Genomic DNA, 27,086 nt, shown 5'->3' on the forward strand with positions numbered 1-27,086 from the left:
GTATATTTCAATATAACATTGTATAAAAATTATTTTGCTTTAGTTTTAGTGCAAATAAAGGTCAGTAAGACGAATAGTTACTTTGATAAACAAAAAAAAAGCTATAAATAGAGAACCCAAGAGTCTGGTAGATTGGTTAAGGTAAAATAGTTTACGCTAAAAGTTTTAGGTTGAAAGTGCTATCTATTCGATCTTACTTTCTTTGATATCCGTTTATCTGAAAAAATTGTCTAAGCTAACTTTGCATCGATTTGACTATTACTAATGAAGAAATAAAATACAGTAAAATTTTGAAGTTTAGTAAATTAGAAAAATAAAACAGAATTAGTTACATTTTACTTTTTCCTTTTTGAGGGTCCTGGTTCTGCATCTTGATGGCACAACTCCTGTAGTGATAGAAAGTCCACTTGAGTTGTATTTGACCACCAATTGCTGGGGAATAAACTACGGGAACGAAAAGTGCCCACGCCAATTATTAAGATACTGGAGAAGTGGTATTCCCAGCAGAAGAACGTAGTAAGATGGAAGTCAACTCTGTCCACAGCCAGCGGGCTAAACTGTGGCGTGAGACAAGGAGGCAGTACGTCTCCGGCTCTCTGCAGCGTGTACATGGATGGGCTGTCGCAGGCTTTGACCAGTACCGAGGTTGGCTGCTCCATCAAAAGGCAAATGATAAATCACATCGCATATGCAGACGATATGGTCCTACTAGCACCATCTGTGGGAGCTATGCGTAAGTTACTTGCAGAATGCGAGAGATACGCCAGCCAGCATAACATGAGATACAATCCGGACAAGTCTGAATTTATGCTCATGGAGGCAGCACATATGCCCACACATGTACAACCTCTTTTGCTTGATGGAGTTCAATTGCGGAGAGTACACGAAGTCAAATATCTTGGCCACATCTTGTTGTCCAGTTTAAAAGACCAGGAGGACATAGAAAGGCAGAGGCGAGCCACCGCAGTAAGGGCAAACATGTTGGCTAGAAGATTCGCCAAATGTAGTGACAGCGTAAAAAGACAGCTGTTCCTCAGTTTTTGTACAAGTGTGTATACTGTCGAGTTATGGTCCGACTACATCTGCGCGGCGGTGACAGACCTGCGCGTGCAATACAACACATACTATGTACTGATATTTCGTTAAACGGAGAATACTATGATTCGAGCACGTCCACGACAACGCTCGTGAGATTGCATCGATGTTATTGACCCTCAGTGATATGCTTTAAAAACCAGTCCGTACAAGAACAATTTCGGAACAATCTGATTCAATTAATGAGGGTTTTCTACTCGTAAATATTTTTTTCCGCCAAGCGGCGATCCTGAGGTCTTTCTGACCGTAAACTTAAAACTTACTAAATAAATGTTGATTTGATATACGCAAATATGTGTCTGAGTAATACTTGAACAGCCCCCAAATAATAATAATTCGTTCTCCGCTACGCCTCCTGTAAATATATGTAAACTATCCCATTTGGCCATTACCATCCACCGATTATTTCTGATCCAGTTATACTAGACTTATGATATAATCCTATTTTTTAAATAACTGGCACTCTTTTGGTCTTAAATGAAAGCTAGTGAAATTTTCTACATTTTTATTTTACAATTCATGTAATAGCCTGAGTTATTTTGCTGATATCTGTCTCAAAATATTAGCAAAACGAATATTTTCATAGAAAAGGGAAAAATGCTCTTTTTTTGACGCTTCATATCTCAAAAAATATTTGACGGACATTGATAAAAAAGATGTCAAACTGTTTGGAATTTAATGCGCTTTCAACATTGCAAAGCAACTTTTGACCAAAAATGCATAGTTTTTTAATAAAACGGCAAAAACCAAAAAAAGTCTGATTTTTTTACTTTTTTTTTTAAATTACGAAGTTAGCACACCATTTTTTTGCTTGCAAAATATAGTCCTACATGCCCCCAAGGACCCCAAATAACATAACAAAAATGCAGCTTTACATCACACTTTGTTTTTTTATTTCTCTTTTTGACCAGTGTACTGTGTCTCTGTATAATAAAGAGTACTATCGTACAGTATGGCCACTTCCGCTCCCCGCTGAAAGTGCCGCCCACCCCCTCTCGGTTAGGTACCTCACAGTTACCGCCTGTCAAAAACGTGAACAGTCGATCTGTCATATCTCACTCATACAAGTACAGTACGCGTTCACCTACACGAGCTTAGAATGTGTGCTAAATAGGAACGCCCCTCTTTCATACATTTGATCGCCAGTGTCCGAGATGTGCTATAACATTGTCTTGACGAGTGTTTTTTTTTTTTTTTCATTTATTTAGGAAACAAACAGTCACATACAAAAGTGTTTAAGTTCTTAGATTACAGAAAGACCTATAGTTCCATTTACTATAAAATACAAGTAAAAATATAACAAGTGTCGAAACAGGGCTTGTGCGGCATTGCCCGCAAATAACATAATGAACAAGGTGATATAATTCTAATACACAGCTAAGGAAGTAATCTACATCTATGGGTATGAATTGTGCAATGTTATAAAGCATAAAAATAAGCAAGTGTTGCATAAAAAATGCCCAAGTGTTTGAAAGCTAAGGGATTGGCTCTTCGGATCATATTTAAAATGACATAAGGACAGATGGACGGATGTTCAGTAAAACAGAACAGACACGTCAGAGAACGGTCCCGTCCCGTTTAACCACTCGTATGCTTAGACACGGATCCGTGCGTGGGAATCTTAATCTATTGCTGTAAATGTCAAGGTCACTATTTCAATGACCAAAATTGACAGGCCGCATACGAGGGGTTAAGGCTTTCATCATCATATCAGCCTTTTATCGCCCACTGCTGAGCATAGGCCTCTCTTCTAGTACGCCACTTGTCCCGGTCCTGAGCTAGTCTCATCCAGAGTTTTGAATGATTCACGGTTATTTTCATTAGACTTATATTGACCGGGATATAGACCGTGATTACCTTTTTGATTTTTGTCGAGCTCCCGATATTTCGACGTTTCGTTTTCCGTGATCATGATGCATGCAACTGCGTCGAAATATCGGGAGCTCGACAAAAATCAAAAAGGTAATCACGGTCTATATCCCGGTCAATATAAGTCTAGTCTCATCCAGTTGTGTCCCGCAATTATAAGGCTTTATGGTTCCTGAAGTAGGTAAAGCAGCAATAAAATTGGTCCCTCTTACAAAGGACAAGGACTGGATCGCAGAATTTAAAATAGCTCTAACACATGGAAAACACCAGTTTGAGCAATTATTTGTTCACTGCTGGGTACCAGCAAGTACCAGTAAAGGAACGTTGCCAGTGTTGGGCACTGTCAATTCCTAGTTCTTATTGACTGACAATTGTAGTGGCGCAGTCTATATAATATATAGACAATTTTGATAAAGCGCTGGTATCCTAGCGGTAAGTACGTGCGACTTTCGTTCCGGAGGTCGCGGGTTCGAACCCCGGCTCGTACGAATGAGTTTTTCGGAACTTATGTGCGAAATGTCATTTGATATTTGCCAGTCGCTTTTCGGTGAAGGAAAACATCGTGAGGAATCCGCACTAATTTCAATAAGGTCTAGTTTACCCTTTGGGTTGGAAGGTCAGATGGCAGTCGCATTCGTAAAAACTAGTGCCTAAGCCAAATCTTGGGATTAGTTGCCAAAGCGGACCCTAGGCTCCCATGAGCCGTGGCGAATGCCGGGATAACGCAAGGAGGATGATGATGATTGCGTTTTGATCGCCATGAAGCCTCATCAACCGACCCTTCGTCTAGGTCAGCTGATCTGTCCCTATAGTTGGACTCACCAGTAGTGGAATGTTGGGCACTGTCAACTTCTGGTTCTTGTTGACTGAGAGCTCGGGAACGAAGCGCAGAATTTTGTTGTGTTGGTACGTAATCGTGTCGTTGTCGTGGAACTTGATGTTGACCTTCTCCATGTCTTCTCTGGAAAGAATAAAATAACATTGAGTAACGGAAATTTAATAATGGAACCAAAGGACTTCAGAGAGCCCATGAGCCTCATCAGCAGACGCACGCAGATGGCGGAGAATCTCCTGAATAGCTATAGGATCTTAGGATCGTTGGAGGCAATTGCACTAAAGATCCCTATGAGTCTAACGCCGTGGCTTGCGTGGGCGACGGTCGCGCGATGGTCGCGCGACGGCGATGCGACGCATACGAAATCAAACCTTATCGATATGGAAGTAGACGATGCGATGAGACGCGACGGCGACGGTCACGCGACGGTCGCGCGACCGACGCCCACGCAAGACACGGCGTAAGTGTATCCGTAAGGGGCCCCCACAGAAATAAGATAAATGGTATAAAAGTAACAAAAATATACATATATCAAGCAAGACAAGCCATCTGGAACTTATTGTGAGAGTCAATCTGTGGAGAAATGTTTCTTATTTTTTATTATTATTATAAATGGGCTTACTCTTGGCCATAGACTAGCCACAGGCAAAGACGTGGCCTACGATGAAGTGAGCTCGCCCAGAAGATGCCTGTTCACTCTTGATTTAAAGGTTGCCGGGTTATATGAGCTCGGAAATATAGCTGGTTTCATTACATAAATGATGAAAAAAAAAGGGGTAGGCAAAGCTATGAAAGAAAACGAATTCGTGATTGCAGTGTCCCACCGCCCAGAATTTAACCAAAGGTATCCCACAGTCGGCTTCTACGACCCCCACGCGAAGAAATAGTTTTTTGTTATACCTCTACAAGGGGGCAAAGTTGTATTTTAACGCCGAGTGTGGAATAGAAAAACGAGCAAGTGAAATAGTTCCACAGGTGGTAAATCATCTTTTCCCCTCACTAGCTCGGAAACACGTGTTTTGTACTTTAATACCAGCGGGTAAAAACGCATTTTATCCACTAGTGGGTAAAGTAATTTGACCTTGAATAAAGTCAAATTAACTGCTTTAAAATTGATAAAAGTAGGTGAATATAATAATAAAGATGATTTACCACCTGTGGAACTACTGGAAGCAGTGATAAGCGCATTTTTTGCATTGTAGTTTCCTCGCTGTAGTGAGGGGAAAAGTTTTGTGTTACACTCGGGTGCAAATGTATTTTACTTCTCGTGTGTTAAAAAACTCGCAAGTTCAGGATTCTATTCTCGAACCACTCGCTTCGCTCGTGGTTCAACTATAGAATCCTTTCACTTGCTCATTTTTCAATTCCACACTCGGCGTTAAAATACAACTTTGCCCCCTTGTATAACAAATAACTATTATTACTAGATTCATCTTTTTTTATCAATTTTAAAGCAGTTAATTTGACTTTATTAAAGGTCAAATTACTTTATCCCCTAGTGAATAAAATGCGTTTTTAACCGCTGCTATTAAAGAACAAAATACGTGTTTCCGAGCTGGTGAGGGGAAAAGATTCTTAACCCGTCACCATCACCACATAGGGATGATTTATTAATATTTATTTGTCCATAAAACGAAATTTCTCACAAACAAAACGTAAAGTCAGTCTTACAAAGTTTATCGTCGCTAGGTAGGCTAACTAGCCGTGACCAGTAATAAGTAACCATTCACAACTCAACTCTGGAACATTGGACGCGACAACCGTGAAATTTGACTACAATCACACAAAGCTAGCTAAATTTGAAATTACCACTGTCGTCCATTTGGTTAATTTATTACTTCATTATTACATTCATTATTTATTAACCCCCGACGCAAACGACGGGGTTTTATAAGTTTGACGTGTCTGTCTGTCTGTCTGTCTGTCTGTGTGTGTGTCTGTCTGTCTGTCTGTCTGTCTGTGTGTGTGTCTGTCTGTGGCATCGTAGCTCCCGAACGGATGAACTGATTTAGACTTAGTTTTTTAGGGTTCCGTACCAAAAAGGTACAACAGGAACCCTTATGGTGCGACTCTGTCCGTCTGTCACATTCCTAAATATCTCGAGAACTACTAATGCTATCAACTTGAAATTTGGAATAGTTGTGAAAATTGTGAACCTCTACAAATAGAAGGTATAATGTTTTTAAATTTATTAATTTTAACTGTAGAAAATGGCCAAAATGAAAGGGGGCAAACTGTAAATTTCAAGTTACTAGGTCAAGTGGGGTATCGTTAGAAAGAGCTCAAATTGAACGTAAATAAACTATTTTTTATAATTTTTTTGTTGTGGAAAAAAAAAAGAATTTTGAAGGAAAATGTAAAAAAAAAAACAGTTCCCCCCCCCTTATCTCCGAAGTTTACCGACGAAAAGTTATGAAAATTTTAGGAAACATTAGTTTTATGCTAAATATTACAGGAAAAATATAATCGTGTTTGTATCTTGAAAACTTTTTTTTTATTCACAAAAAACTTTTCAGATTTTTACTTTTAATTTACCCACCTTTGCGGATGTATATAGTACTTCAAATTAATACGAGATGTTACGTAAATCATCTTCTTTCCTATAAAGTAAAAATTGTTTAAATCGGTTAACATTATAAAGAATAATCCCTGAAAAACCAACATACTATGGTCGCGCAAATTAGTTAGCGAATTCACCGAGAGATGGCGCTATACACAATAATGCTCATTAGTACCTATACTTTTGTCTTCTAGTCAAGTCGTTAGAGTTATGTGAAAACATGAGATTATTTTAACTGGGGAGTTTGAAAGTTTGTACGGAACCCTCGGTGGGCGAGTCCGACTCGCACTTGACCGGTTTTTAGGGTTCCGTAGTCAACTAGGAACCCTTATAGCTTCGCCATGTCTGTCTGTCCGTCCGTCCGTCCGTCCGTCCGTCCGTCCGTCCGTCCGTCCGTCCGTCCGTCCGTCCGTCCGTCCGCGGATAATCTCAGTAACCGTTAGCACTAGAAAGCTGAAATTTGGTACCAATATGTATATCAATCACGCCAACAAAGTGCAAAAATAAAAAATGGAAAAAAATGTTTTATTAGGGTACCCTCCCCTACATATAAAGTGGGGGCTGATATTTTTTTTCATTCCAACCCCAACGTGTGATATATTGTCGGATAGGTATTAAAAAATGAATAAGGGTTTGCTAAGATTGTTTTTTGATAATATTAATATTTTCGGAAATAATAGCTCCTAAAGGAAAAAAAACCGGCCAAGTGCGAGTCGGACTCGCCCACCGAGGGTTCCGTACAAACTTTCAATGGTTAAAATAATCATACTACTCATACTCATATTCATTTATTCATTCAACGCCATTTTACACGTCAAGATTTGATTTAAAAAAATAATATTCATACAACAATAATACTTAGAGAATAAATAGACAGAAGATTGAAATTACAAAAAGTTAGGCAATATTCACATAAAAAATGCACAAAAATATTTTTCTAATTAGGTTATAAAAAAATTGTCATAAGTGTAGAACGGGTGATGCTCGACCAGCCAATTTTTAAGCAATAGGTACTTAAAGTTCGACACACTAGGCGCTTCAACCACATATTGCGGCAATTTATTATAGACGGCAGGGTCCATCACATGTGTTAATTTGACCGTAAATTGGATTTCGCCAATTTACGGTCGATATCTACTAACTTTCCGGCATTTCGAATGTTGTACATGGAACACATGTTGTTATTTTTGTCACAGAATATATGTATAATAGTACAAGTACAGAAGGCTCACTCCTTTGATGTTCACAAAATGACGCCATTCTAAATTCTTACCTACATTAACAAACGGACCGCACGCGAGCAGCCAACATTGAATTTTTCCCCTCACTAGCTCGGAAACACGTGTTTTGTCCTTTAATACCAGCGGGTAAAAACACATTTTATCCACTAGTGCTTTAAAATTGATAAAAGTAGGTGAATCTAGTAATAAAGATCATTTACCACCTGTGGAACTACTGGAAGCAGTGATTTTTGTGAGGGGCTTCGATCGCCCCTGAGCCCCCCTTTATTTGCTCTTAAGGGTCTCAACTTCTCAAGAAAACCCTATCCCAACTTATTTTAAATACTACGTTGATCTTTTTAGTAGTTCCAGTTCATATCTTCCGGCTCCATCATCAGACCTTGAAACCTAATCGTAGTCAAAGTTCATTACAAGACTTTTCTAAAAAACCCAAAAACTACTATGATACGATGTTCTATCATGTAGTTCCAGTTCATATCTTCCGGCTTCATCATCAGACCTTGAAACCTTATCGTAGTCAAAGTTCATTTCAAGACTTTTCTAAGAAACCCAAAAACTGCTATGATACGATGTTCCATCATGTAATTCCAGTTCATATCTTCCGGCTCCATCATCAGACCTTGAAACCTAATCGTAGTCAAAGTTCATTACAAGACTTTTCTAAGAAACCCAAAAACAGCTATGATACGATGTTCCATCATGTAGTTCCAGTTCATATCTTCCGGCTCCATCATCAGACCTTGAAACCTAATCGTAGTCAAAGTTCATTACAAGACTTTTCTAAGAAACCCAAAAACAGCTATGATACGATGTTCCATCATGTAGTTCCAGTTCATATCTTCCGGCTCCATCATCAGATCAGTTCAACAGTACCATATTATTGTACTGTCATCAGAACTACATACAGCTGCCAATTATCATTACGCTACGATCCTTGGAAGATGGTTAAATTAGCCTCCGTAGATTCCATTACATAGTTAGTTACATACACGACGACCTAATAAAAGCGTGTTAATATTAATATTAGCGCCATCTAGCTGAGCCCTTCTTCTGTGTGGTACTGAGGTAAGTACGTTTTATTTTTAGACTTTATTTGTCTATACGGAGTTATATATGTCTTTGACTAGAAGTATAGGTACTCTAATGAGTATTATTGTATTTAGCGCCGTCTCTCGGCAAAATTTACTAAGTAATTTACGCGACTTGAGACTTGTGCGAACCTTTAGGCATGGAAAGTCACATGAAAAGTTGTCGAAACTAATAATAGATGGCGCTGCATTTAAATTTCTTGACTGATAACTCTAATACTAAATTGAATATACTCTAAGGTAGAGCAGAGTCTAATACCTCCGCTTTACAAAAGACCGCAATCAAGTAGCACTAGACTTTACTCATTGTTGTGTTCCTGCCGGTGAGTAAGGCAGCCAGAGCTCAACGAGGGTGCGGTACTCCTTCCTTCCTTCCTCCTCCTTCCTTCGGTCCTTTGAGTCGTCGGCACCCAGGCCCCTTCTAAGTACAGGTTTGTACAAGTTTCTAATGAGTCGAGTCGGCAACGCACATGTGCCACTCCTTGAGTGGCAGGCGTCCATATGTAACAGTGACCGCTTTGCCACCTACGTGGTACAAAAAAAACTCTCGACGAATTCACCTTAAACATTAAAAACTAAATCAAAATCGATTGATTCGTTCGGGAGCTATGATGCCAGACAGACATGTCAAGCGTCAAACCTATTATTATTATAATATTTTTGCGTTGGTGGTTAAAAACAAGAAACCTCCTTCAAAACTATAATAAAACACAACTTTCTATGAAAATCGGTAAAGTGCGAGTCGGATTTCGACATTTCCATACAAAAAGGTCATGAGCGCCTAACGACATGTGATGGCAACGTACACTAGATTTGTACTTTAAAGATTTTGCGTATATTTTGGAAACTATAAGAGATAGAGCAAATAGACTTCAGATTTTGGTTGTCGGTGGCACAATTTTTTTGTTTTCGTATATATACACCATTTTTTGGACCTATTAGGGCAATATTATGGTCATTGCAGTTCTAAACAGTCGTAAGCGCCTCTTTTTTAGTAGGAACTTAAGTCATTTTGGCAAATTCTTAAAATTTTTAACAATTTCCAAACAGAAATGAATTTCTTTCTACCTGTCCATGGCGCTCACAAAATTTCAAAACATTTAGTAAGTACTTGCAGCGGCAGTGAGTGAAAAATCTCAATTGGAGTTTTTTTCTCTTAAGTCCGACTTACGCTTGACTGTAGATTTCTAATAGGTTTTCCTGTAATCTGCAGGTAGAGGGCTATCTCGTGTATTTTTTTGAAAATTTTACGCTAAGTAGTTTCGGAGATAAGGGGGGGGGAATGGTCATTTTTTGCTTATTTTCTTAAATTACTTCTAAATTACCAAAATAAAAACTATAAAAAAAATATATTTGAGATGCTTATAAAATGCTCTTTCATTTGATATGTAGCACAATATAGTTCTAATAACTTTGATTTTTAATTTTCAATTTTACCCCCCAAAAGTGGCCCCTATGATTAAATTTCGTTTAATTTCATTTAATTTTTTACATGTCCGTCTTTGGGCCACTTGTTTACATACGTGTGCCAAATTTCAAGTAAATCGGTCTAGTAGTTTCGGAGAAATCGGCTGTGACAGAGGGACAGACAGACACGCGAGTGATCCTATAAGGGTTCCGTTTTTCCTCTTTGAGGTACGGAACCCTAAAAAGTGCGTCCCCCCCCTCTAACTTTTGAACCATATGTTTAAAAAATATGAAAAAAATCACAAAAGTAGAACTTTATAAATACTTTCTAGGAAAATTGTTTTGAACTTGATAGGTTCAGTAGTTTTTAAGAAAAATACGGAAAACTACGGAACCCTACACTGAGCGTGGCCCGACACGCTCTTGGCCGGTTTTTTTTGTTTGAAAGCTGTCAGCCGGGAGTGTTCTTAGCTATGTTTCATGAAAATCGGTCCAAAATGTCAGGCATTTTTTCAAAATTTTAATTTTGTGATTATTTAGACTGAGTCATATTATACATCTTTGATAATGATGACACTTTATACAGCATTTACTGTTATATCGATACGTAAGTACCATTTACAACACTTAAGAACTCATATCATTTACGATACAATACAATAATTATGTTAAACACAGCCTATAAAATGGCATCTTTATATGTAATTTTACATATGCTTTTATGGTCTAGGCGTCATTGTATGAGCTAGATCGACCTAGACCTAATGTAACCTAAAGATATGCGGATATTACCTCTACATACTAGCGACCCGCCCCGGCTTGTTATGTTATGAGTATTGCCTGTCCATACTAATATTATAAATGGGAAAGTGTGTGTGTCTGTGTGTTTGTCCGTCTTACACGGCAAAACCACAGTATAATAATGAGTACTATCGTACAGTATGGCCACTCCCGCTCCCCGCTAAAAGTGCCGCCCACCCCCTTTCGGTTACCTCACAGTTACCGCCTGTCAAGAACGCGAACAGTCGACCTGTCATATGACACTCATACAAGCATAGTACGCGTTCACCTACACGAGCTTAGAATGTGTGTTACGAATTACGAACGCGCCTCTTTCATATATTTGATAGCCAGTGTCCGAGATATGGCAAAACGGAGCGACGAATTGACGTGATTGTTTAAGTGGAGATAGTTGAAGGAATGGAGAGTGTCTTTTTGTCTCTAGTAACATATAAAACTTCCTCTTGATCTTGAATCACTAAAGTTTTCAAATTGACGGTTCTATGGGTATGGGAAGTCTCTGTCTTTTTAACACCCGTCGCAAAAACGACGGGGTGTTCTAAGTTTGACGTGTCTGTCTGTCTCTGTATGTCTGTGGCATTGTAGCTCCCGAACGGATGAACCGATTTAGATATATTTTTTGTTTGAAATTAGTCGAGAGTGTTCATAGCCATGTTTGATGGAAATCGGTTTAATATGTCGGGGGGTTTTTTGAAAATTTAAATTTTGTATTATAATTGCGACAGAAATCTTCGCAAACTATTGGCACCTTTAGCTAGTTAACCATATTGATTGTGTATTTAATGAAGAGTGTAGGTGAACATAAGCGTCAAATTTCTATGTAAATGTCAAGGTTATGAGAGTTACACAATTTGCTACGTCAAAGTTAAAGCTTAGTCACAGTATAATAAAGAGTACTATCGTACAGTATGGCCACTCCCGCTCCCCGCTGAAAGTGCCGCGCACCCCCTCTCGGTTACCTCACAGTTACCGCCTGTCAAAAACGCGAACCGTCAACCTGTCATATTTCACTCATACAAGCATGGTACGCGTTCACCTACACGAGCTTAGAATGTGTGCTAGGAACGCGCCTCTTTCATATATTTGATCGCCAGTGTCCGAGATGTGGCTTAGTCTTACAATAATAATATGACACATTATACGCTTAAGCAGTCCGGTTTCCTAAGAATGTTGTGTATTTTATAGACAGAGATTTTATAATATTCCTCATTACATGTGTATTATAATTAAAATAATATGATTTTAACCTGCAAGCTCACCTTTTATAGCTTTTCCTGGTTGTGCCCTTATAGGCCGAGAGCTAGACCAGATATTTCATTTCGATTTCCGATATTAATTTACTTCTACAACTTAGTTGATTCTCGGTTAGAGGTCAAAACTGATTATTTTTTATAATTTTTGAATACATTAGTAATATCTGTCGCTGTAAGGTTATGAGTAAGATTGTCCTTACAAAGGAAGTCGCTGGTTACTTAGTTGGAAATATTTACTAACGTTAAGCGAAGTCTCGGTAGCTTAGTTGGCAGAGCGTTTGGCTCGTCATCCACGATCGCAGGTTCGAATCTAACGCAAAGATATTTTCCACTTTCCATTTTATCTCGATACAAAATCAATTGACAGGTTAGAGATCCTGTTGCTAAGCATTCAATATTAGTGAGAGTTGTTGACACAGCCATATTGACATATATCGTTCGCCCGAGCCTGTCAAAAACTGATCACACAGATTATGTTTTATTGACAATGTCGAAATCTGTGTCAAAATAACCTAAAAATTGCAAACTGTACAATGTAATTTGAACCGTATTTATTGGGTGACAGAGTTGGTATTCACGTAATAGTAGTTGGGTTCGTATTATGTACAAAAATGTGCGTTTGGTTTATGCTGAGGCAAGTTTGTCGAGTTTCTCGCGTTACGAAAAATGCCAATGTGTGTTTGTGTACAGTCGCGCACAGCGCTTTACTTAAATAATCATAACCTAACCACAAAATTAAAATTTTGAAAAACGTCCATCCGTGAAATAGTGGGCCGATTTTCATGAAACATGGCTAAGAACACTCCCGACTAATTCAGATTTCAAACAAAAGAAACTAAATCTAAATCGGTGCATCTGTTCGGGAGTTACGATGCCAAAGCCGAAAGAGACTATAACGGTCACTGAGAAGAGCACAACTTTTAGCCACTAATGATGATGATTAGATTAGGCTATTAAAATACGGTAAACACTTGTGTGCGTGACAGTTGGGTTTTCGTGTGAAGAAATCACGGGTCGCGCCGGCGACCACTACAACGCATGCGCTAAACTATACTGCACGTTTTATCTTTTAAGTCAAGTCATTCACTACCTCATGCCCGCCTTTGTATGACCACACGGTGACGGGTTAAGATTTTCACCACACCCTTTCTTCCCGTGGCTGTTGTAAAAGTCGACTGTGGGATACGGGTTAAATTGTGGCGTAGGCGAGAGGCTGGCAACCTGTCACTGCAATGTCACCACAGAATTAGATTTAGATAGAAGAAACAAGTTCATCTATGTATTTGTATGGCGCCCGAGTAAGTGTAAAATTTTGTTTAAATAATTCATAATTTTTGTGTTTTTGCAACTTAATATCACGTAACGAGACATTTTTAATGTTTTTGTTGACTATAACTTTAAAAAATTGACGCCCGAAAGTTGCGATTAAAGACGGAAAACTCAGTGGATTTTACTAAGTTCATTTGACACGCTATGAATGTCACAAATGTCACAATAGAGCTAGTCAGAGACAAATCGGAAAATATTCAATAAAATAATTTGATTTGTTCCCTAGTTGTCTAGATGGCAGTACCATCTCTCTCGCTATATCGTAATCCTGCAAAGGATTCGTATAGGAGGTGCAAGCACTAATTGCTCGCTCGCCCTTGGTCCTTGGTCGTCGCCCTTGAGTTGGTCAAAGGCGCCTAGCCTTATCAGAGATAACATACACTAGAGAACTTTCGTCGGGTACTGCGGCGGGCGGGTGGTCTAGTGGTGAGAACGTTAGCCGCGTAAGCTGAAGACCCGGGTTCGATTCCCGGCTCGGCCACCAGTGGGCCCTGTCGTTTTTTCTTTCGTGTATGATATCTATTTAAATTTACAGAGCTAGTCAGGTTACAACTAAATCTGCATTCGCACATATGTTGGTCGAACAAATTTTAACAACAACGAATTGCCAAATGTCCTGTTTAAAGAGAGCCTATAATCATTACATCCAGGAGGGTTACCATGACGTGCTAAAGCCGTTGAGAGAGAGGGACGGAGCTATGTAACTGCTATAGCTGTGTCCCTTTCTCTCAACCTAAACTGAACGTCTTTAGTACGTCATGGTAACCCCCCAGGGCTATAATACTCATTTGACGTCAAAAATACTCGGGCCTATCATCATCCTCCTTCCGTAGTCCCGGCGTTTGCAATGGCTCATGGGAGCCTGGGGTCCGATCTGACAACTAATCCCAAGGTTTGGCGTAGGCACTAGTTTTACGAAAGCGACTGTCATCTGACCATCCAGTCCAAAGGGTAAACAAGGCCTTATTGGAATTAGTCCGGTTTCCTCGCGATGTTTTCCTTCACCGAAAAGCGACTGGCAAATATCAAATGACATTTCCGAAGTTCCGAAAAACTCATTGATGCGAGCCGGGGTTCGAACCCGCGATCTCCGGATTGAAAGGGCCTAATATATATCGAATGTTTTTAATGTTCACTAAAATAACCTAAACACAAAATTAAAATTTTGAAAAAAACCCCGACGGCGACATAGTGGTTGTGGTTGACAGATTTTCATGAAACATGGCTAAGAACACTCCCGGCTCAAACAAAAAAAAACTAAATCTAAATCGGTTCATCCGTTCGGGAGCTACGATGCCACAGACAGACATACACACAGACAGACACACACACACACACACACACACAGACAGACACGTCAAACTTATAACACCCCGTCGTTTTTGCGTCGGGGGTTAAAAATGTTATCATAATATAATTATGATTCCTCGCAGAAATAATTTAAATATTGTGAAAAATTTTTATTTACATGGAACTATTTATTTAAATTAATGTGGCTTTAATAGATGTACATGGATAATCTAGTAACTAAATAAAAATGCAAAAATCTAGATTGTAGACGACCTTGAAAAGATGTTTAAACACTAGATGAAATGAAAACTAAGGTCTACTTAGTTTTCATAGTCATTAGATATTTCGTAAAACGTGAGATATGATTGCGTCAAGTTCAAAGTTAAACCATTTTAACCGGTCTGGCCTAGCGCGTAGAGACCTGCCTGCTGAGCCGCGGTCCCGGGTTCGAATCCCGGTCAGGGCATTTATTTGTGTGATGAGCACAGATATTTGTTCCTGAGTCATGAATGTTGGTAAACTTCGGAGATAACGGGGGGGGGGGGGGGGGGGGGGGACGGTATTTTTTTTTACATTTTCCTTCAAAAAACATTTTTTTTCCACAACCAAAAAATTATAAAAAATAGTTTTGATATATACAATTTGAGCTCTTTCTAACGATACCCCACTTGACCTAGTTACTTGAAATTTTCAGTTTGCCCCCCTTTCATTTTGGACTAATTTGGACATTTTCTATCATTTATATAAATTAATAAAAAAAAAAATACTTTCAACTTGTAGAGGTTTACAATGTTTATAACTATTCCAAATTTAATATCGGTAGCATAAGTAGTTCTCGAGATATTTAACAATGTGACAGACGGACAGACAGACGAACAGAGTCGCACCATAAGGGTTCCTGTTGTACCTTTTTGGTACGGAACCCTAAAATTACGTCAATTCGTCTCTCCGTTTTGCTTTGAAAGACGGACAAACAAACAAAGAAATATCGGGATGAATTATAAAGTATAGTTATTTGTTATACAAGGGGGCAAAGTTGTATTTTAACGCCGAGTGTGGAATTGAAAAACGAGCAAGTGAAAGGAGCCTATAGTTGAACCACGAGCGAAGCGAGTGCTTCGAGAATAGAATCCTGAACTTGCGAGTTTTTTAACACACGAGAAGTAAAATACATTTGCACCCGAGTGTAACACAAAACTTTTCCCCTCACTATAGCGAGGAAACTATAACGCAAACAATGCGTTTATCACTGCTTTCAATAATTCCACAGGTGGTAAATCATGTTTATTACTAGATTCACCTACTTTTATCAATTTTAAAGCAGTTAATTTGACTTTATTCAAGGTCAAATTACTTTACCCACTAGTGGATAAAATGCGTTTTTACCCGCTGGTATTAAAGGACGAAACACGTGTTTCCGAGCTAGTGAGGGGAAAAATTCATTGTACGCAATATTATAATCCGTTACCATAGATGTATTTCATGAGTAGATAACTATCGCGGTAACCGAAGACAATTTATTATAGACACACACATTTTTGACATTTTGTTCGCATATATATGTATATTTAATACTTTCGTTGTACAAAGAAATCGACATTACGCCTCTGGAGATAGAGTTGTAAATTTTTATGAAGTTTACATGCAATTTGAGAAATAAACACAAATTATATTTTTTTAAGTTATGGCGTACACCGTTTTAAGTGGCCATTGCCGTAGATTAAGTCAGAAGGTGCATTTGTAATATTTGTAACATTTTTAACACATACATACAATGACGCCTGTATCCCATAAAGGGGTAGGCAGAGTATATGAAACTACTCAAGTTTCAGTGCCACTCTTCTTGGCAAATAAGGGGTTGAAAGAAAACGAAACTGTGACATTGCAGTGACAAGTTGCCAGCCTAACATAACTTTAGCTAAAATATAGTTATCCATACTAATATTATAAATGGGAAAGTGTGTGTGTCTGTTTGCTTGTCCGCCTTTCACGGCGAAAATGAGCGACGAATCGACGTGATTTTTTAGTTGGAGATAGTTGAAGGGATGGAGAGTGACATAGGCTACTCCTTGTCTCTTTCTAACGCGAGCGAAGCCGCGGGCAAAAGCTAGTTATCTATATAGTATAGCGCTGGTGGCCTAGCGTTCCGAAGACTGGCTCTTAAAAAACCGGCCAAGGGCGTGTCGGGCCACGCTCAGTGTAGGGTTCCGTAGTTTTCCGTATTTTTCTCAAAAACTACTGAACCTATCAAGTTCAAAACAATTTTCCTAGAAAGTCTTTATAAAGTTCTACTTTTATGATTTTTTTCATATTTTTTAAACATATGGTTCAAAAGTTAGAGGGGGGACGCACTTTTTTTCCTTTAGGAGCGATTATTTCCGAAAATATTAATATTATCAAAAAACGATCTTAGTAAACCCTTATTCATTTTTAAATACCTATCCAACAATATATCACACGTTGGGGTTAGAATGAAAAAAAATATCAGCCCCCACTTTACATGTAGGGGGGGTACCCTAATAAAACATTTTTTTCCATTTTTTATTTTTGCACTTTGTTGGCGTGATTGATATACATATTGGTACCAAATTTCAGCTTTCTAGTGCTAACGGTTACTGAGATTATCCGCGGACGGACGGACGGACGGACGGACGGACGGACAGACAGACATGGCGAAACTATAAGGGTTCCTAGTTGACTACGGAACCCTAAAAACGAGTTTTTCGGAACTTATGTGTGAAATGTTATTTGATATTTGCCAGTCGGGTTCCGGTGGAGAAAGACATCGTGAGGAAACCGGTCTAATCCCAATAAGGCCTAGTCACCCTTCGGATTGGAAGGTCAGATGACAGTATTTTTCGTAAAACTAGTGGCTCCATTTAGAGGTTCCATTTCTTAAATCTGTCCTGGGGATACAAATATTAACTATGCCAAAGGAAATACCAGTGGCCCGTTTCTCGAAAGGTACAAGCCTTGTATTACAAGTGTGTTTCCATGACAACCCATACGATTTGACAGTTCGCGCACTTGTAATACGAGGCTTGTACCTTTCGAGAAACGGGCCCCAGGAGTGAAAAATACACCCCGTATTGTAGCTATAGCTACAGTCAAACTGGCACAGCTGTTCTAAGCTGTGGCTCTAAACCGTAGTTCAAAGCGCTAGAAATATGCAGTCAATTTGGGAAAATGGAGGAAACTGGGGTAAGATGAACCACTTATCATAAATAAAGAGTAAAAAATTTTGATAGAAATTACGATGAGGAAACTAATAGCTTTTATAAGATGTAAGAATATATAAGTGTTGATAAATGTATAATTTATTCTTATATTAAATTTACCAAATGTCTAAGAACTTAATGGATTCTATATTGTCAATATGTATGTATGTTACGAGGTAATCGTGTATTATTGACGACGCATACATTATAAAATTTACCTACAATTATAAAAACAGAAAATTTGTTTGCAAAATATCTAACAAAACATTTATTTTAAGCGCCAGGTGTTTTTGGCGATATCGTAGAATAAACGGGTCAGGGTTATTTTTAACCCACGACGCACGACGAAGCAAACGACCGACGGGGTGTTATAAGTTTGACGTGTCTGTCTGTCTGCCTGTCTGTTTGTGTGTCTGTCTGTCGCATCGTAGCTCTTAGTATGAACTGATTTAGATTTTTTTGTTTGAAAACTGAATTGGTCGGGAGTGTTCTTAGTCATGTTTCATGAAAATCGGTCCACTATGTCGGGGCTTATTTGAAATTTTAATTTTGTGGTTAGGTTATTTGTCAGTAATAAATGTAATAATCCTCTCAAGGAGAAAATCACTGGCAGATTTCTTTAATTGGAAACCAATTATAAATTAGTATCTATGTGTGTTGAAAATTAAGCAATATTTTTTATTAAGAATAGGACACTAACAAACTATTTAAATTACATTTTTGTAAGACTTTTCACGTAAGTAACAGTTATTTTATGTTTTTAAATTACAGCAAGATTATAAAACGGACGAAGGTCATGGTACCAATTCACCCCAGTGTCCCCGTAGCGATTAAGGCCAAGCCGCGCGAAACACAAAAAGTCGACGGTCACTGCTCTTGACTCAAAATGACCGCCGTCCACCGCTGGTCTAAAATTAGGCTAGAAACACGCGATCTTATTGTGAAACTTGGTTTACTTAAGTTTTGTGTCAACAACCTAACCACGAAATCTAAATTTTGAAAGTCCCCCGACATAGTGGACCGATTTCCATCAAACACGGCTAAGAACACTCCCGACTAATTCAGCTTTCAAATAAAAATAAAATCTTAATCGGTTCATCCGTTCGGGAGCTACGATGACACAGGCAGACACATACACAAACAGACAGACAGACATGTCAAACTTATAATACCCCGTCGTCTTTGCGTCGGGGGTTAATAAAATAGCTGTAGCAGCAAAATGATTTCCACCTTAATAACCACTTGAATCATTGACAAGAAACCGGCCAAGAGCGTGTCGGGCCACGCTCAGTGTAGGGTTCCGTAGTTTTCCGTATTTTTCTCAAAAACTACTGAACCTATCAAGTTGAAAACAATTTTCGTAGAAAGTCTTTATAAAGTTCTACTTTTGTGATTTTTTTCATATTTTTTAAACATGTGGTTCAAAAATTAGAGGGGGGGGGACACACTTTTTTTTCCTTTAGGAGCTATTATTTCCGAAAATATTAATCTTGTCAAAAAACGGTTTTAGTAAACCCTTATTCATTTTTAAATACCTATCCAACAATATATCACACGTTGGGGTTGGAATGAAAAAAAAAATCAGTCCCCACTTTACATGTATGGGGGGTACCCTAATAAAACATTTTTTTCCATTTTTTATTTTTGCACTTTGTTGGCGTGATTGATATACATATTGGTACCAAATTTCAGCTTTCTAGTGCTAACGGTTACTGAGATTATCCGCGGACGGACGGACGGACGGACGGACAGATAGACATGGCGAAACTATAAGGGTTCCTAGTTGACTACGGAACCCTAAAAAGTAGCCTACCTACATCACTTTTCATCGCCTTCTTTTCATCTCCACTTAAAAAATCACGTCATTTCGTCGTTCCGTTTTGCCGTGAAAGACGGAAAAAAAACGGACTCACACACTTTCCCATTTATAATAAATTAGTATGGTATGGATACTCATACATATAGAAACTAGTAAATGTCCATCGGTGAATGCCCTTGACTCAGAAAAGCCCGTAAACTGTCGAATCACGCGATTTGATGATGAAAGTGTGTAAAAGTCATGGTTAGTAGCACACTACACTAGTCCGGTCCGAATAAAGTAGGTACATGGCCATATTGAAAAGAGCGTTTTTCTTCGCCGGTAGAGGGGAGGAAAGTGGTACTTTCCTCCCTTCTAGGAGGGATCAGTGTCACTTGTTCTAGGACTTAAATACATGTAGAATTCAACATCATAGTGTAAAAATAAAAATTTTGAAAAAACCCCCGACCGCGACATAGTGGACCGATTTTCATGAAACATGGCTAAGAACACTCCCGACTAACTCAGCTTTCAGACAAAAAAAAAACTAAATCTAAATCGGTTCATCCGTTCGGGAGCTGCGATGCCACAGACAGACACACACACAGACAGACAGACAGACGGACGGACAGACAGACAGACAGACAGACAGACACGTCAAACTTATAACACCCCTTCGTTTTTGCGTCGGGGGTTAAAAAGAGGCATCTAAAGATAAATAAATAAATCCCCCGACGCAAAAACGACGGGGTATTATAAGTTTGACATGCCTGTCTGTATTTCTGTTTGTCTGTCTGTTTGTCTGTCTGTCTGTGTGTGTCTGTCTGTGGCATCGTAGCTCCCGAACGGATGAACCGATTTAGATTTAGTTTTTTTGTTTGAAAGCTGAGTTACTCGGGAGTGTTCTTAGCCATGTGTCATGAAAATCGGTCCACTATTGTCCCAGATTTGTAAGAACCTCTTTTTGACACATGACAGCGTCTACAATACGTAAACTCTCACAACGTAATGAAATTTTAAATAAAATCCTGTAATAATATTTAAAAAAATCAAGTACTTAAAAACAATATTTCGCTTAGTTTAAACATAATCTAGTACATGTTACATTTTTGCGGATCTTCGTTAGTGAGTATTTTTAACCCCCGACGCAAAAACGACGGGGTGTTATAAGTTTGACGTGTCTGTCTGTCTGTCTGTCTGTCTGTCTGCCCGTCTGTCTGTCTATCTGTCTGTCTTTCTGTCTGTCTGTTTTTATGTCTGTGTGTGTGTGTCTGTCTGTGGCATCGTAGCTCCTGAACGGATGAACCGATTTCGATTTAGTTTTTTTTATTTGAAAACTGTGTTAGTCGGGAGTGTTCTTAGCCATGTTTCATGAAAATCGGTCCACTAGGTCGCGGTCGGGGGTTTTTAACCGACTTCAAAAAAGGAGGAGGTTCTCAATTCGACTGAATGTTTTTTTTTTTTTATTTTTTTTTTGTATGTATGTTACTCGATATCTCCGAGAATCGTGGACCGATTTTCAAAATTTTTTTTTTTGATCGAACCGGTATAACCCCGAGATGGTCCCATTGGCACCAAGTCAGGGTCTGATGATGGGATCCTGGAGAAATCGAGGGAACTCTTCAAATGTTATAGGCACATGTAATGTTTTTAGTCTATTTTTCAAAGGTACACCAGTATTTACGTCTGATGGTAATAATTTTATGTGGCTGAGCTGATGATGGAAGGTCAACTCCTCAATGGTTAGGAGTTAAAGGATAATTCTTTCACTACTGTACATGTGTGATGTGTAAGCATACCTAATTAGATTAAGTAGGCTAGATGCTTTATATATGGAAACTGTATTACTCATAATGATCAGCTTATTCTATCTGTATTCTAATCGACATTACATATTGATACCTTGGAGAGTCAACATGTGTTTCATTTATTAAACTCTACTACATCCCTACCGAATAGAACATGCACCAATAGCTTCGACCAATACATGGCGACCTTGCCAAAGCGTGTCAGCGTGTTGAGGAACTACGACCACTAAGGCTTCTCTGCAGCATTTCGTCGGTTTGCTATTTTCAAGATGGGGAAAACTGTGTCTAGAGTGGAGAAGGAAGAGGTCATCATAGCTCAGGCCGGTCAGGGCAATAGCGCCAGGACGAGTCAGGACATCAGCCACGCGGATGGGCAATCATACATAACGATGGCTATGGGAGTGATGATCACCGTTATCTTCGTCTATCTCGTCTGGAAAAGGATCCACAAGTGTCTGACGCAGAAGATCGAGCGCCAGGCGGCTGCTATGGTGATGCGCAGGCGTGCGTCCGTCTAAGGTGGCGGGCAGCGGCTGTCGTGGGGATTCCTGGAGCGCTGCGGATCGGCAAAGCAGTGTGAGTGTCCTACCACGAACTAAGTGACAAAGACTTTCATCGGACTACCGGAAAAATCATGTAAGTGTAGTGAAGTGACAAAGACTTTCATCGGCCTGCCGGGAAATCATGTAAGTGTAGTGAATTATTTTCCTATGGACTGTAGACCTTATCGTGTGGCGTTATATTAGCTTAAGGCTCGTTATAGTTATGCCAGATGTTTTAGAATTTTATAAGCGCATTAATTATTTTAAGGAATATTTGCTTAAGCTTGGGCCAGTTAGAAGAAGCGAGAAGTTAGGGCAGGAAAAATTTTCGGAAGCAAAGTCGGTTTATAACGAGTATAATGCCTATTTAGAGATTTATATTTCAAAGGTAGAAAAGGGGGAAGTGCCCCTCGACAATAAGGTACAACAGTATATTGCGGAAGTCGAAAGAGCATATGCTAAAATATTGCAACTGTTCGGGGAATCGCAACAATTAATTAATTCAAGCATGGGTTCCAAATCGAATTTCGACTTGAAGACGGCAGTCTCTCTTTTGCCCGTCATGGATGATACTGAAAAGGTTTCTTTGCAATTAATCGACGCCATAGAGTTGTATGGGACAATGATAGTCGAAGCTGACATCCCGGTGTTGATAAATTTCGTTTTGAAAACACGTTTGTCTTACAATGCAAAACTGCGGTTAACAGGTACCTATACCACAGTAGCGAGTTTAATTGCAGATATGAAACTTCATCTGCTAACTCGGAGGTCGGATACCGCTTTGCAGAAACAGTTGCAGACGGCTAGGCAGGCGGGAAAGAGTATAGAGCAGTTCGGTAGAGATTTAGAGGATATTTTTGTCAAGCTGACAATTTCACAAGCCAATGGTGATTCGAGTGCTTACAGTGTTCTAAAACCCCTTAATGAAAGGCAGGCTATTCACAGGTTTACCAGTGGTTTGCGAAATGACCGGTTAAGTACGGTAATATCGGCTCGCAATTACACGTCTCTTAAAGACGCAATACAGGGTGCTAAGGATGAAGAGATTGCGATGACACCAACACCCTCAGAGCAGGTGTTCGCGGTGCGCGGTAGGGGTGCAAGAGCCCAAATAGCTTCGGGTCGTGGAAATGTATATTTCAACAGTAGGGTAGGTGCAGCGAGACACCCGCAGTACGAGTACAGGAAAACCGAAGGACGCGCTTCCTACTTGCCCAGAGGCAGAGGCGGTGGCGCTTTCAGGGGTGGTTTACGCGGCCATGGATATCGTAAGAGCTACGGGCATAATGGTAACGGTTTCGGACCCCGTAAGCCCCATAATAAGCAGTACGTAAACACGGCTCGTGAGTGCAATGACACGAACGAGTCACAAGCCAGATCGTCTGATCTTCAGTTTTTTCGTAACTAACACCTTACCTTATATTATGGCCTTCGGTAACGTGAATTCAGTTCAGCTTCACGTAAATGGAAAGTCGTTGACATGGCTATTGGACACCGGAGCGTCATTGAGTGCAGTCAAATATGGTTCGATAAGACCAACAGCTCCGATGATTCACCCACACACAACAAACGTAAATGGGCTAGGCGGTGTAATTACATCTGTTGGTTACAGCTATCTCGATTTATTTTATGAGACAAATGAATCATTTAGTCACAAATTTCATGTTTTTGAAAATTTACCGGTTGACGCGGACGGGATCCTGGGTCAGGATTTCTTAAAAAAATATAGAGGCAATATAGATTTTGAAACGGACGTTTTGAAATTGAAAAACGGTAACCGCACATCCTTTATACCGGTACGCGTTTACTCTACACATAGCAGTAACGAACAATCATTCATTGAGTTACCTTCGCGAAGTGAAATTTTTGTAAAAGTTCCCATTAATGTCGCGGGAGATTTTGTTGTTTATGCCAGCGAAGTATGCGAGGGTATTTTCATAGCAAATTCTTTGTCTAGAAGTACGGATGGTAATTTGACTGTTAAACTATTGAACACGCGAGAGCAGGTTGTGAGGATTAAGTGTGTTACTCCCGAAATTAGGCGACTGGAGGAATTTGACGTTCTTAATTTTGATGAATGTCCAAATAACGCCGAAAGAGTGAAACTGTTGCTTTCTTTGTTAAAATTGAATTATTTAAATTCGGAAGAAAACGCCAGCATCTCAAGTATTTGCGCTAAGTTTGCCGATATTTTTCACCTACCAGGTGATAAGCTGAATACCATGAACCTTTACGAACAAAAAATCCATTTAAAGCCTAATGAATCTCCAGTTTACAGTAAGCCATACAGATTGCCTCACTCTCAAAAAGCGGAAATTAAAAAACAAATCGATCAAATGTTACGAGATGACATAATCGAAGAGTCCTATTCGGAATGGGCTAGTCCTTTGTTAATAGTACCTAAAAAGCAGATTCCAGCGGGGAAAAGAAATGGAGGGTCGTAATTGACTACAGAAAAGTTAACGAGCGTATAGAGAATGACAAATTTCCATTACCGAATATTACCGAGATATTGGATTCACTGTCTGGTGCAATTTATTTCAGCACCTTGGACCTTAATCAAGGATACTATCAAGTAAAACTCGACCCTAAGAGTAGGCAATACACGGCATTTTTGGCTGATAAGCACTACCAAATGAAGCGCCTCCCAATGGGTCTAAAAACGAGTGCTAGTGCGTTTAGCAGAGCGATGACAGTTGCAATGACGGGTTTGAATTACTTACAATGTATCGTTTACCTTGACGATATTATCGTCATGGGACGAAATCTTCAGGAGCATAGCAAAAATTTAATAGACGTATTTTCGAGGCTGAGGAAAGTCAACTTTAAACTTAACCCACTAAAATGTACGTTTCTAAAAAAGGAAATTTTATATTTAGGCCATTTAGTTACGTCAGATGGAATCAAACCAGATCCAAGCAAAATTTTAGCGATTAAAAATTATCCAACTCCAAAAAATGAAGATGAAGCTAGAAGGTTCGTAGCGTTTGCGAACTATTACAGAAAATTTATTCCGAAGTTTGCCGAAATAGCTCAGCCAATAAATAATTTATTTAAAAAAAACGTAGACTTTGTATGGACTAATGAATGTTCAGATGCATTTAATACCCTAAAAACAGCAATGAGTAACCCACCATTGCTACAATATCCTAACTTTTCAGAAGATAACGAGTTTAGAGTACACACCGATGCGTCAGGGATAGCGATAGGCTGCGTTTTATCAAACGGAGATGGTTTACCTGTTGCTTACGCCAGTAGACCCCTGAACAAAGCGGAGAAAAATTATCCCACCATTGAGAAAGAGCTTTTAGCTATTTTGTGGGGAATAAAATATTTCAGACCTTATTTATTTGGACGACGTTTCAGAGTAATTACGGATCATAGGCCGTTAGTCTATTTATTTAACATGAAGGATCCCTCCAGCCGCCTAACCAAGTTCAAATTGTATTTACAGGAGTACGATTTTGTGGTAGAGTATTTGAAAGGTAAAGATAATGTGGCTGCAGACGCATTATCAAGGGTTGAGATAACTAGTGAACAGCTGAAAGACATGAGTGAAAGAGTTATGTTCGTAACAACACGTGGGCAAAAGAAGCGAATGGAAGAGAAAGAAAGGCAAAAAAATGCCGGCACTACGGATTTCCAAAACGGTTGGATTGATCACCCAAACGTGGCCGAAATTCTAAAAAAACCTAACAATTCAACACAATTAAGTTTTAATTCAGAAGAGTATCGCAAGTGTGCGAAAATGAATGATTGTATTTATAGCAGAAACAATACGTTTGTAATATACACCCTCATTGTCACTTATTAGCGTTGCACCAGTATCCCTATCATGTATGAAACGAGCTTTCTTCATGAGGGAATTGGAAGCTTTCTGCAATATTATAAACATTAACGAAATATGCGTTATTAAAAACAAAGACAATGAAAAGATTATCAAAGAGCTAGCTCAACATATAAAAAATATAAGTAAGTGGTCCGGGCCACGACTATGTATTATAAAGGGTGCAAAAGAAGTAAAGAATAAAGATGACAGGCGAGTCATCATGAATGATTTTCATATCTTACCCACTAGCGGACACGCGGGTATGCGTAGGATGACGAATAATATAAAACGTCACTACTACTGGCCAAGCATGGAAAATGACATAAAAGCTTTTGTAAAAAAATGCGATAAATGCCAAAAGCAAAAATTCCATAAACACATAAAAGAACCGATGTCTATTACTACCACAGCCACATCGGCATGTGAAAAAGTGTATCTAGATCTAGTTGGCCCTTTAACTAAAGATAACAACGGGTATAGTTACATATTGACGATACAGTGCGAGCTCACTAAGTACGTATGGGCTTACCCATTACCCAATAAAGAGACCGAAACGGTCGCGCGAGCATTCGTTGAAGGTTTTATTTTACATTACGGCATCCCGCGCGAGATAGCAACAGACCGAGGTTCTGAATTTATTTCTTCAACTATGCGAAATACGTGTAAATTGTTAAAAATAAATCAGATACAATCCACGGCATATCACCATGAGAGTCTCGGTTCTTTGGAGAACTCTCATAAGGCCCTGGGAGCTTTCCTCAGAATCCAGACGGATAACCAGGCTCACGAATGGAGCAACTGGCTTCAATTCTGGTGCTTCAGTTATAACACGACTATGCATTCTGAAACTAAGTATACTCCCTTCGAATTAGTATTCGGAAAACTTTGTAATTTACCAACTAATATAACTAATAATAATATAGATCCTGTGTATAACTTCGATGATTATCCGATAGCTTTAAGGTATAGATTGCAAAAGGCTCAGGAAGACGCCAGAAATAATTTAATTATGTCAAAGCAGTTAAGAAAAGAAAGATATGATAAAACATGTAATCCAATTAAGTATAAAATAGGCGATTTATTATTAGTGAAAAAAGAAGGACGTGAAAAAATGGACCCAGTG

The 27,086-nt window shown here is 39.1% G+C and overlaps 1 protein-coding gene across 2 annotated transcripts in view; it reads right to left on the minus strand.

The window, feature by feature from the left end:
- LOC125240182 (scavenger receptor class B member 1) overlaps positions 1-27,086 on the minus strand; it is a 184,183-nt gene that overhangs the window by 18,579 nt on the left and 138,518 nt on the right. For both annotated transcript variants that reach the window (XM_048148004.1, XM_048148003.1), the window contains one exon: positions 3,787-3,925. In XM_048148004.1, coding sequence (XP_048003961.1) covers positions 3,787-3,925 — 139 coding nt within the window. The remainder of the gene's footprint in view (positions 1-3,786; positions 3,926-27,086) is intronic.

This window comes from Leguminivora glycinivorella, chromosome 27 (genome assembly GCF_023078275.1).
Source record: "Leguminivora glycinivorella isolate SPB_JAAS2020 chromosome 27, LegGlyc_1.1, whole genome shotgun sequence".
In the NCBI taxonomy this organism is placed as follows: domain Eukaryota; kingdom Metazoa; phylum Arthropoda; class Insecta; order Lepidoptera; family Tortricidae; genus Leguminivora; species Leguminivora glycinivorella.